We start from the raw sequence: 13,263 nt of genomic DNA on the forward strand, positions 1-13,263 counted from the left end.
TGTTATTTTGTTGGGGGCGTGGGCAAAACCTGAGTCAGGTGTGCCATTGGACCCCATCATTGCTCATACATACCGCCCTGCCCCTGGTGACTCCAATTGCCTTGATCGACAGACAACCTAGCACAGCTTCATGGTCCAGACCATTACGGCGTCCCCTGAGAAGGGGACTCTCCCTCATTCCCCCTTGATAAGGAGTCCAGGGTACAAGAGTCTTTGCAGGAAGCTGACTTTTTTATCAATTAGTGCAGCTTTATGCTCCACTAATACGGTATGCGTCCTCGTGCGCTTACTCCACGCTTAGTCTGAGTCTTTGAGCCAACTTTTACCCTTGTTCCCAGAAGCTAACCGGTGAGTGGCATCAGTCGATTTTAGATGGCCGTCAGGCAGCCAGACTGCTCATCACGTGTGGAATAGATACCACTAACTCCATTGTAAGGGCCATGGCGTCTGCTGTGGCATTGCTCCGGCACCCATGGCTCCAGGTGTCTGGATTTTTGGAAGCCACCCAGTCGTTCTTGATCAACATTCCATTTGATGGTGCCCATCTTTTTGGAGCCCAGTGGGATGCGGCTCTACACAGGTTTCAGGCTAGTCGGGGAGGGTCAGATCCATAGCCTGTCTTCTCCTCCCTTTTTAAAATATGTGTGGATGGGGGTACCTAGTTTTAAGGGCTTCCCTCCTTTTTGCCGGAGTTGACTCTGTCTGTATGATTTTTACACCACTGGTTAAAGTAGTGGGCAATGGCTTGTTTTGCTGCTCTTTACATACATGCTTTGTTGCGGGGATTGAGGGCCATGGAGTCTGTTCGGGTCGGTATAACCCTTGATGCGCTAGTAATATGGCCCTTTTGGGTCTTTTGCTTCCCTTTTACTTAGCCACGGTCATTGATCTTTAAGTTGAGTAAAGGTTTATTTCCTGCCTCAACTGTTGTTGTGCTTCTGTTATTATTAAGCACTACTTCTTTCTATTGGGAGAGAGTTTACCTCCAATTTTGACTATATTTAATCTCTAGATGGTCTTTGCAGCTGCATACCTATGTGTTCTTTATTTGACTCTGATGAGAAGCTTAGTCTCAAGAGTTCATGGTTTTATGGTGTACGCCTTACTCTATGAGGAGTATTGATTGGCTATTGTGTATGTTGTATGTGTACTACTTACATAGTCTAATTGTTTGCTATTGGATTGGTCCTTCTTAAACTATATTATATACCCTTGGTGATGTCATCAGTGATGTCATTTGAGATGTCATCAGTGATGTCATGAGTGATGTCACTGACCATGTCGTGAGTGATGTAATATGTGACGTCATCAGCAGTGCATTGCTGGCGCGCAAGTTATAGTTAGCTGAACTAACTATAACAGGGGAATTTCAATGGTTTTGTATGAGTGAAATGTCCATCTAACTATAACATGTGTGAAACCAAATGTTTTTTTCAGTGAATTTCTAAGGTTTTTTAAATGCTAATTCCTAACTATAACGTGGCTGAAACCTATGTTTTTTTCAGTGAATTTCTAAGGTTTTTTAAATCCTAATTCCTAACTATAACGTGGCTGAAACCTATGGTTTTTTCAGTGAATTTCAAAGGTTTTGTAAATGATAATTTTTAAATGTATTAATTGTTATGTATTTCTTATACTGATTTACTACATTGTTTTAAAGTATTTATTTGTAGATATTTTATTTGTTAAATTACATTACATATTTTTAATATAAATTAAAAACAAAATGTTTTTAAAAATATTGAAATTGTAATATTAATTTTTTTAATTGTATATATTTTTTAATTTATATATAATTTATATAGCAGGCAATGATATCCTATGGAAGGAAATTCAAGTTACTGGTAAGTACGGTTAAAATTACTTTTCAGGATCAGTACTGGGCTGAAAGATGCAGCACTGAGGTCTCTCCTGATAACAGGTGAGTATATCGTAATTCGTAGTTTGTCTGATTTTAGAGGAATTTTTTAAAGTTCCAAAACTCCACACTTAGAAGAATTTCCAAGTGAAACCAGTCAATGTTAGCCTATGGAAGGAAATTCAAGTTACTGTAACTACGATTAGAATTACTTTTCAGGGTCCGTACTGGGCTCAAAGATGCATCACTGACGTCTCTCGTGATAACAGGTGAGTAAATCGGAATTCGTAGTTCGGCTGTTTTTAGAGGAATATTTTGCTCAATAGTGAAGGAAGGGGGCCTGGGGTGATGTGTGCAAACACGCCCTGTGGCGCATTTTAAGTTGGGGAATTAATTCCTCTTCAATCCTGAGGACCCCTGTGGGCCAACTAGCCCACCAGGTACCTCCAGTATGCGCCAGGGAGCTGCGATGCAGAGAGGTTTCCAGAGGGGGAACTAAATCACCTTGAATACTGGGGGTCCCTGGGCGCCAACTACCCCACCAGGAACCTCCAGTATGCTCCAGGGGGCTGCGTTGTAGAGAGGTGTAAAAAGCGGCGTGGCCTCATTACACCTCTCTGCAATGCAGCCCCCTGGCGCGTTTTCAGAGTGGGAACTAAATCCCCTTAAATACGGGGGGCCTGGGGGCCAAGTAGCCCACAGGAACCTCCAGTATGCGCCAGGGGGCTGCGTTGAAGAGAGGTGTCACGCCCTTTTTGACACCTCTCTGCAAAGCAGCCCCCTGGCGCATACTGGAGGTTCCTGGTGGGCTTCATTTGAGTATAATTGGGATGAGTTCTGTGAGTCCTTCTTTATGAATTTTATCAGGGCGATTTCTTGATTGATATGAAAAATACGGATTACAAGGTTTTTGCTTGTTCTTGGCCCTTTTGGTCCACAACGTCTCTTTCCCCTTGGAGGATAGGCGATAGTATCTGATAACTCTAAGGTGGTTATTTCTGGGTCTTTTCCACCTTTTCCCTCGGAGCTCAATTTCTCGAGCCTATACAGTGGTTTATTATTTACATATTCTGTGATAGTGATCATAGGTACTAATCAGAGTCAGGTTATTTTCCTATTGTTTCTATGTACATTTAGTCAATTGTTGATTTTGATCGGCTGGTTCTCTTTGTGAACGGTCAAAGGATTAGTTTGCAGACCCTCCTCCAGTTGGTATAGCTATGGTATTTAATTCAAAAGTTAAGGAATCTTCGGCTAGGTGTCTCTATTAGATGTACAAGTTACTTACCTTCGGTAACGTAATATCTGATACAGGCACAATCTGGCCACAGATTCCTTAACTCCCTGCCCATTCTCCCTGCTCTACAAAAGCCCTATGAGACAAAGGGTTATATCCTGTTTCAGGGAATGGTGACTCAACAAATATTTTATTGTTGTTCATGGGTCTTGTATTGGTATTATCATGCCTCTCACTTCCATTGGTGAGTGGCCTGTTGATTGGAGGGTGTTCCCCTTTTTAAGGATGGTTCTGTTTCAGGGTGCAGGGTTTCACTTAGCCTAAGCATAATTAATTAACGTGGGTGTTTTACCATCAACCCTTTGGGTGGTATTGGCATACCATTTCATGTTGTTTGTAATTTGTGTTTTAAAAGATACTGAATGTTTTTGGGCACACTGTTTCAACAGGCAGTTTCTGTAGGCGCTCCTTGTTCTGACAATGGAGTTTTCACAGAAGAAAGTGAAGTCTGCACCCCGGAGCGGACTTATATGGCTCCACGGATGTCATGCCCGGAGACGTTGTCACCGCAGAGCTCTACAACTCTGTTTCCCGGCATCCAGGCTGGCGCCAGGAGAGAATTCAAAAGTTAAGGATTCTGCGGCTAGACTGTGTCTTTACCAGATATAGCACTACCGAAGGTAAGTAACTGTTACTACATTACCGAAGGTAAGTAACTTGTACATTTAGCAATACTTTTGGGGTTGAAGCCTGGAATACCAGGGCCAATTTCAGCAACAGCTAAAGTGAGTGTTGTGCAAGCTCATACTGTGTGGAACTCTGCTTGTAAATCTGCTTGCTGTGCTCGGTTTCTCACTCTTAGATATCCCTCTCCGGGGTGTGGAAGAAACACTTCCAGCTAGAGGAGACAGAAAGGGGTCCTACTACTTGGGGACACCAAGTGCCTTGGCCTGCTGTCTGTTGTTGCCCCTCTTCCTCAAGTGACCATGTCATCATTGTACAGTTGTAGCATAGAGTACACCCACAACTAGAGGTCATAGTCCAACTCTCCCACATCATATCTCTCTCCCACCGCCAATCTCTCTGAGCTTATATAAAAGCTTGTTCTGATTCTGTTTACGAATTGCTAGCTCCCGCAGAACCGGTCGAACCAGAGTGAGGGTAAAAAAACATTTTCAATAACTCTACAATACTCGAAGGGCATGGGATTGAAATAAGGTTGGTGTCCTGTGACACAGAGTCTGCCGTCTTCACAAGAGTGGAGGTGCTACTTACTTGCTGTTTAGACAAGAAAGAGCACCAGTGTTCCCCAGTGAAAAGAAATTGAGACAAAACTGCCTGTCAATTATGGCCCTTCATGCCCTAGCTTGATTTATTCACCCTGCGCAATCTAGTGCTTTAAGGCAGCAAGTGGGAATTTCATTAAACATTCATACATTCCTCTAGCTTACTACCAGTGACCAAAGCTGCATGGTGGTTCTTATTGGCAGATCAGGGAATCCCCTCAAACAACAGTACCTTCTTGTTCTCCTTTGATAACTTGATGCGAGAAACTGTGACCACCAGAGGTGTATTTCTGCATACCATATTATGCACTAGTATATCTTATATGCAATCGGATATATGGTGAACTTATGATGCAAAATTATGTACCCAGTTTGTGTGCAGCTTTCCTATAGTTATGTTTACTATTTGTAAATAAAATAATAATCTAGAGTTCATATAATGCAGCAGTACACTACTTACATGTAGTGAAATTTCTGTACTGAAGTACACATGACCACACTAGTAGTATTTGATAACATAGCTATACATTGCTTTTTCCAAGGTTCCTTATGTGGCATAGTGACAGGGGGACTTATTTACAAATCATTTGCGCCACCGTTGCATCATGTTTTGTGACGCACCAACGGCGCAACCTGCTGCCTCATACTTATAAGGACACGTAAAGCCAGCCTGCGTGGCTTTTTGTGTCCTTGTAAATATGTCCCCGTTACACACAACACTTTGCTTGAAAGGGGCGTGCCATGGGTGTTGCTATGGGTGTTCCCATGCAACACCCATGGGTTCTGCCACATTTCCAGATTTACAAGAAATCGGAAACCTGGTAATGTGTCAGAAAGCTACGCCTCCCCAAGGGAGACGTAGGGAGGTGCTTTTTTCCTCTTTCTATGCGTGCTGCATTCTGCAACACACATAAAACGAGGAAATCCCCTCTTGTTATTGTTTATGTACATGAAGGTATCACAGCAAAGAGTACACCCACAGCCAGAGGTCGTAGTCCAAAGTATCCCTTCCTGCACATAAACAATCATTGGAAAAAATGACAAATTTCAACTTCTATGTGTGCTGCATTAAGCAGCACACATAGAAGTCTCTAAATTCTATTTCAGATTGTTTATGTGCAGGAAGGCACCCGTCCTGCAAATAAACAATCATCCCCCTCAATGCGGCGCATGCCAGTAATTTGTGCGCCAGCTTTGGGGAGAGCAAAGGGATCCGTCATTTCATTGTAAATAAGATGTATTCCTGTGCTTCAGAAATTAACGCAGCGTGGTGCAGCCAAATGGCTTGTGGCACTGCACTGCGTTAATTCCTTGTAAATGAGGCCCAGGGTACTTACCTTAACCACTTAAGGGCTTCATTGAACAGCTATGCATTGCTTTGTGCCTCCATTGGGCCAGCTTTATCGCCTGGTGTAATATTGAAAACTGCTCTAATAGGTTCAGTTTCCCCATGTAAGACTTTTTGAACAGTTATTCTTTTTAAACAGTTAGGAGCCGATTCACAAAAGTAATCTAAGCCAAAATCCTAACTTTAGTTAAACTGAAATTAAACTTAAGTTAGGATTTTGTCTTAAAACCAAAACGTAAAACAAACTTAAGACAAAATCTTAACTTTACTACTCCTACATGTCTTTTGTGAATTTCGAAAGTCGTAAAGTTAGGATTACTTTTGAGAATCGGGACCCTAGTCTTTTGACCAGACCAGTCCTGTTGTGCAGCCAACAGACGACTTTAATAAACTGAACGGCCTCAAGACATTACAACACCTGCCAAGCAATATGTCAATGCACTAATATACTTTCTTCTGCTTTGTGTTTGTGCATGTACTAAGTGACACTTAATACCGCATAATTACTATTCACATTTCACTACACACCATACCACACAATTCCACTACACAAATCCACTCCACAAATTTCCACGCCACATAATTCTACAAATAACAATTCCAATCCAAACCACATAATTCCACTACACACCACATAGATACACTCCATAACATATGGGTAAAAGATATTGCCTTTTACAACGCCAATAGCTCTAACTCAAGCAAATACGAGACCTATTTCATTTTCAATTCTTGTTTAATAAATGTTGTATTTACCTGTTGTTTTTACTTCTTTTGCAGAACTGTTCTTGATGGATATCCTGTCACGAAAAAACAAGTAGATATTTTAGAAGCACAGAGCATTATACCAGTGAAAATCATAGAACTTAAAATAAATACGAAAGAGGTGTTAAAAAGAGGGCTACTGGATAAGAAGAACTCTGACAGGTAGCTATGCACATTAAAGACATGCAACTAAACAACCATACATACATGTGACTGCTACAAATTTAATAGTGTAATGTTTAATAAGATGTTTATGCAAATTAATCAACACTGGTAAAGAACAAATGTGCTTTTCAGTTTTCTGAACTTCAACCCTTTCTCTGAACACTAACACGGCCCAGGGCTCCCTCGCCCTGCTTCTTTTTGTAAACTAACTCCTATCTCTGATAAACAATTTGAAAAAAAATAAATAACAACTCATGCTTCTATTTTGTCCCATTTGATCTGTGCCTAACTCTGACTTTCTTCCCTTGTGGTGGTGCTTATACTGGTTCAAGCACTATTTCATCTTACGATTTAAGTGGTGCTGGACCAATTTTCACAGTGAAGGTGCTGCCATCAATTTTACATCACTGAACTCACAGGGATTGTGAAAACTCCAAGCATCACTCTCAGAAAAGTGTAGCAAAGGAGCCAGGCCCAGGAGGCAGGGGAGTGGTGAGGGTGTGGTAGAAAACTGGTGTCTGGTGTTGCAAACAGTCATTCTGATGGATACATCACCTTGTGAATATACCCTGCGTCAGCATCTTTCGGAAATGCTTTTCTAGCTCTACACGCTGACGTGGACGACGTCACAGAAGCATGGCATCGCGCGCGGCTCCGCTGACGTCACCGACTCCATAATAGGCCTATGTCGGCGTGATGACATCAGTTCCTTTTTTCCGCGTCGTTCTCGCTAAAGGTTTTTCTAGGGATCCTCGGTAGCTCGTTTGTTACTCTGTTACTGTCAAGTATTTATAGTGTTTTCTTGTATCTTTTCAAGATGTCTTCGAAGAAAACTGGTTTCAAGCCCTGTGGAAAATGCGGAAAGATGATGTCTATAACTGATCCACATGAAGATTGTGTGTGGTGTCTCTCATTTGACCACGACGTTCAAGGCTGTCCCAGTTGCAAGAAGATGAACCCCAAGGCGTTGCGAGAAAGGGAGGCAAAGCTTCTTTTGGCAAAGTTGAAAGGCAAGAAGGAGAAGGAAAGGTCAAAGTCCCGTTCCAGTCTTTCGAGGTCCCGTTCGAAGTCGAGGTCGGCTTCAAGGTCGTCTTTGGGGCATGCTTTTCGATCCAAGAAGAAGCATAAGAAAAAGAAGCATGGGTCTCGAAATCATTCCGAAAGAGTCCGATCTGAAGTCGAAGTCTCCAGGTCGTCGACATCGGAAGGATTATGTTTCTCCTTCGCCTACTGTGCCGGAGCCGGAAGGTGAGCCATCGCTTGTTGGTTCACCGGAGCAGTCTCCGGCTCGAGAGTCGAATCCGTCCCCGACGTCGATTCATTCTCCACCTCGAGAGGAGGAAGAGGCTCCTTTGCCTGAGGTTTCTGTGACTCCGGTCCATCGTCCTGAAGTTCCAGATGACCTGAATCCGGTGCCTTCTCAGGAGCAGCCTGAGGGCTCGTACCCTCCATTACCAGGCCCGGGGCAAGACCCAACGCATTACTTAAATGCTATGTATGGGGACTTTTCCACAGCCATGTAACCCTCTGGAGCACCGGTTGGTCCCATGGGTACGATGGCTTTTAATCTGGTAGTCCCTCAGATGTATGCTCCGGCGCCGTTCATGCAATTTATGCCGGCACCTGCTCAGTCTTGGCATCTCTCGGCGCCGCCAAAGTCATCGACGCCGTTCTATCTTCTCCGGGCCTGTTCCAATTCAACCTCGTATGCCCCAGCCTGCTCCTTCAGCTCCGAGCTCGACACCGGCACCGGCTCCATTGGAGTCGATTGCGGATCCACCGATGCCGCTCCTGAAGATGAGGTCTAGAAAGGAAGCTCAGCGGCTTCTGGAGGAAGAGAAATATAGAGAAGAGGAAATGGAGGAAGGTGAACTGCGGGATTCTGAAGATTTCTTTGATGATCTTAAGGAGGGTAGTGGTTTAGAACTATCTCTGGATTGGGAGCTTTCCTCTGCTCCAGATGTTCCATCAAAAGATATAGTACCATATCATGTAGTCATTAAAGGCGGCTGAGCTTTTATATTTAAATTTGCCACTGCGGAATTTAAATCAAACATTTTAATGGAAGTGCTTCACTCTCCCTCTTTAGTAGTAGAACCTATGCTTCCTTTTAATGATGCATTAACAGAGCCAATCTTGGAGGTGTGGCGTAAGCCTTTTTCGGCCCCAGCAGTTTCAAGGGCTGTCACAAGGAGATATAGGGCGGCTCCTGGAGATCCGGACTTCTTATCTTCCCATCCTTTCCTGAAAGCTTGGTGCTACAGGCGGCCTGCTCCAAAAAGTCTACAGGTGCTTTTCCTCAAGTGCCTGGTAGCAAAGAGTCTAAGAAACTATATCATTTAGCTAAAAAGGTTTTCTCTTCAGCTAGCATGGCTCTCAAGTCAACAAATGCCACTTGCCTTTTAGGGCATTACATTCACGCTCTAATGAACTCTGTGAAACAGTTGGTTCCTAAGATTCCTGATTAGGACAAGCAGAGCTTCAATGAGGTTCTTGCTGATACTCAAGCTGCTGCTCGCCAAGTCATCCAGAGTGGCTTGGACACAGCTGACTCTGTGGAAAGGGTCATGGAGTCATCGATTGCTACCAGGAGAGCTGCTTTGTTGAAGTCATCTGAGTTTTCTGCTGATGTCCAGGCTACCTTAATAGATCTGCCATTTGATGGTTCTGGCCTGTTTGGGAAGAAGGCGGATACTGCCTTGGAGAGATTCAAGGATAGTAGAGCAACAGCTAGATCTTTGGGCCTCATGTCCAGAGGTTCTGTTAGTAAAAGGTATAGAGGATTCGGAAGGTCTTCCTTTCGATCTTTCAAGCAACCACAGCAGCAGCAGAATTCGCTGTACAAAGCGTACAGAGGCAGGCTCAGAGGCCGTCCTCGAGGGCGTCAAGCCTCCTCCTCCTCCTCCTCCTCCTCCTCTTCCTCCTCTTCCCAACCCCTTCCTACCAGAGCAAAGCAGCCCTAGATCCGCCATTCCAGATCATGTTGGTCCTGTGGGGGGTCAGCTTACTCATTTTCTACAGGATTGGGAATCGGTCACGTCAGACCTTTGGGTTCTCAATCGTGTAGAGAATGGGTATGCTCTTCCCTTTTGGGAATTTCCCCCAAATTACCCTCCTTATCAATGATTTTGCACGGAGGACATCTACTTCTTCTGCATGGAGGAAGTCCTGGCATTATTAAAAAAAGGTGTGATAGAGCTGGTTCCAGAGCAGGAAAGGGGTCAGGGATGCTACTCCCGGTATTTCCTGATACCCAAGAAGGATGACAGACTTCGTCCAATCTTGGACCTCAGGGTCTTTAACCTCTATCTGAAACAGTAGTAGTTCAAGATGCTCACCCTTGCGCAGGTTCTTCAAGTGCTGCTGGAAGAGGACTGGATGGTGTCAATCGACTTACAGGATGCGTATTTTCATATTCCCATCCTGAAGTAGCACAGGAAGTATCTCTGTTTCACGGTGGGGTCGCAACATTACCAGTTTGCGGTCCTTCCATTTGGTCTTACTACTGCACCTCGAGTCTTCACCAAGGTGATGGCAGTGGTGGCAGCCCATCTCAGAAGGTCAGGGATACCGGTATTCCCTTATCTGGACAACTGGCTGATCAAAGGAGAGTCGCCAGAGAGGGTGCTCCATCATCTGCAGATTATAACACAGTTGTTGTACAGGTTGGGTTTCTCGATAAACGTGCCCAAATCTCACCTGGTGCCCTCTCAGCACAACCTGTTCATAGGTGCGGTGCTGGATACCACTGGGTGTCGGGCATTCCCTCCTCCACAAAGGATTCTCGACATACAGGAAATGATTCCTTTATTTTACAACGGATCGGTCTTTCCAGTCCTGAAGGTCCTTCGCCTGCTCGGTCTGATGGCTTCCTGCATACTGTTGGTCCATCATGCACGCTGGCACGTGAGGGCACTCCAGTGGTGCCTCCGCAGGCAGTGGTATCAGCACAACGGAGATCTCAGAGAGTCAATCAGGATCTCCAGAGAAGCTGCAGCGTATCTGTCTTGGTGGAGCGTGGAAGGCAATCTGTCTCAAGGAAAGCCGTTTCATTTGCCGCCATCGGTAGCCACAGTGATAACGGATGCATCCACTCTAGGGTGGGGTGCTCATCTGGGGGATCTGGAGATCAAGGGTCTTTGGTCTTCAGAAGAAAGGTTACTTCACATCAACCTTCTAGAGTTGCGGGCGATACGTTTGGAACTCAAGGCCTTCCTCCCTTCCCTTCGCGGTCAGTCGGTTCAAGTCCTAACGGACAACATGAGCGCAATGTGGTAAGTCAACAAGCAGGAAGGAGTAGGGTCGCATTGTCTTTGCAGAGAGGCTCTGCGACTTTGGTCCTGGGTTCAGGACCATCAGATTTGTCTGATGGCAAATCATCTGGCCGGAGTTCTGAACGTGCGTGCAGACAGTCTCAGTCGGCAGTTCTCGGCCGATCACGAGTGGAGGCTTCATCCAGAGGTAGTTCGTCACGTCTCTCGGATGTGGGGACCTCCTTGGGTGGACCTGTTTGCCACTCACGAGAATGCTTACAACCCATCATTCTGCAGTCTCCAGTATCCGATGCAGGGCACCTTGGGGGATGCGTTTCAGATGAGTTGGGATTCGCAACTCTTTTACGCGTTTCCTCCCATACCCTTGATTCCTCAGGTTCTGAGGAAGATTCGCCAAGACCGGGCCCAAGTCATATTGATCGCCCCGGATTGGCCAAGAAGGGTGTGGTATACAGATCTTCTCCACCTCTCCTCGAGCCCTCCGCTCCGTCTCCCTCTCAGGGCAGACCTCCTCTCGCAGTCGCAGGGGCAGGTTCTACACCCACACCTCCAGACCTCACACCTTCATGCTGGAGATTGAACGGGGCTACCTGAATTTTGTTTCTCTCCCACATGACGTGGTAGATGTCATATTATCAGCCAGGCGTCATTCCACCAAGTCTATCTATTCTTATAAGTGGTCCAAGTTTGTCTCTTGGTGTGGGGAGAAGTACATTGACCCTTTGAAGGCTTGTTTGTCTGACATTCTTCAGTTTGTTCTTTCATTGGCCCAGAAAGGATTAGCTGTAGCGTCAGTCAAAGGTTATCTGTCTGCCTTGTCTGCATTCCTTTGTCTGCCGGATCAGCTGTCCTTATTTAAATCTCCTATTGCTTTAAGGTTTTTAAAAGGCCTTACAAATACATTTCCTCCCACGGCTTTTATTGTACCTCAATGGGACTTAAACCTTGTCCTTACTTTCTTGATGGGATCACCTTTTGAGCCTTTGCACAGGTGTCCCTTGAGGTTATTATCTTTTAAGACGGTCTTTCTGATTGCAATTACCTCGGCAAGGAGGGTAAGTGAGCTTCAAGCTTTGTGTTCGAAACCCCCATTCTTGACCATTCATGCTGAAAGAATGGTACTCAGGACCAGGGCTGCTTTTCTGCCTAAGGTGGTGAAACCTTTCATCTGGGGCAGTCCATTACCCTCCCTACCTTCTATCCTGCCCCTCACCCTTCCAAGGACCAGGAGATACTTCACCGTCTGGACCCAAAGAGGGCGGTGAGCTTTTACCTGGACAGAACTAGAGAGTTCAGGATTGATGACCAACTCTTTGTGGGTTTCATTGTCGGTCCGTCCGTGTGCCTCGAAGGCACAGAAAAAAGGGCGAAACTGATGTCATCACGCCGACGTAGGCCTATTATGGTGTCAGTGACGTTAGCAGAGCCGCGCGCGATGCCGTGCTTCTGGGACGTCGTCCACGTCGGCGTGTGGAGCTACAAAAGAATTTCCGAATGTTGCTGACGCAGGGGGATATTCACAAGGTGAGGAATCCACAGGCAGATACTGTATCCACCAGAAAAAGCATTACCTAAGGTAAGTAACTTGCTCTTTACAGACAGCACATTCTACTTTTTAATGGCCATTGCTTTTGCACACATATACAGTTGTACTATATATTGCACAAATGATGATGTGTGCAAATAGTGTTTTCCCAAATATTTGTTATTTACGCACTACTAAGTAAAGAGTCTTTGTTGTGAACCTCTTAAAATCTTTGTTTCACTTGAGAAGTATAAGCAGCACTTTTTTGTGATTTTCTAATTGCTGACATATTTCGATATATTTTTAAATAATTGTACAGTTCATTTACAAATATTTAAATGTTGTTGTGCAGAAAACAATTAGAAAAAAATTATATCTAACACCGGCTCCATTGGAGTCGATTGCGGATCCACCGATGCCGATCCCGAAGATGAGGTCTAGAAAGGAAGCTCAGCGGCTTCTGGAGGAAGAGAGATATAGAGAAGAGGAAATGGAGGAAGGTGAACTGTGGGAATCTGAAGATTTCTTAGATGATCTTAAGGAGGGTAGTGGTTTAGAACTATCTCCGGATTGGGAGCTTTCCTCTGCTCCAGATGTTCCATCAAAAGATCTAGCACCATATCATGTAGTCATTAAAGGCGGCTGAGCTTTTAAATTTAAATTTGCCCACTGCGGAATTTAAATCAAACATTTTAATGGAAGGGCTTCACTCTCCCTCTTCAGTAGTAGAATCTATGCTTCCTTTTAATGATGCATTAACAGAGCCAATCTTGGAGGTGTGGCGTAAGCCTTTGTTCGGCTCCAG

At 44.8% G+C, this 13,263-nt stretch overlaps 1 protein-coding gene across 5 annotated transcripts in view; it reads left to right on the top strand.

Annotated features, from left to right (window-relative positions):
- The window catches only part of AK9 (adenylate kinase 9), a 1,611,121-nt gene that overhangs the window by 1,303,235 nt on the left and 294,623 nt on the right, over positions 1-13,263 (top strand). For all 5 annotated transcript variants that reach the window (XM_078648533.1, XM_078648534.1, XM_078648537.1 and 2 more), the window contains one exon: positions 6,510-6,656. In XM_078648533.1, coding sequence (XP_078504659.1) covers positions 6,510-6,656 — 147 coding nt within the window. The remainder of the gene's footprint in view (positions 1-6,509; positions 6,657-13,263) is intronic.

The sequence above is a fragment of the Lissotriton helveticus genome, chromosome 6, assembly GCF_964261635.1.
Source record: "Lissotriton helveticus chromosome 6, aLisHel1.1, whole genome shotgun sequence".
NCBI lineage: Eukaryota > Metazoa > Chordata > Amphibia > Caudata > Salamandridae > Lissotriton > Lissotriton helveticus.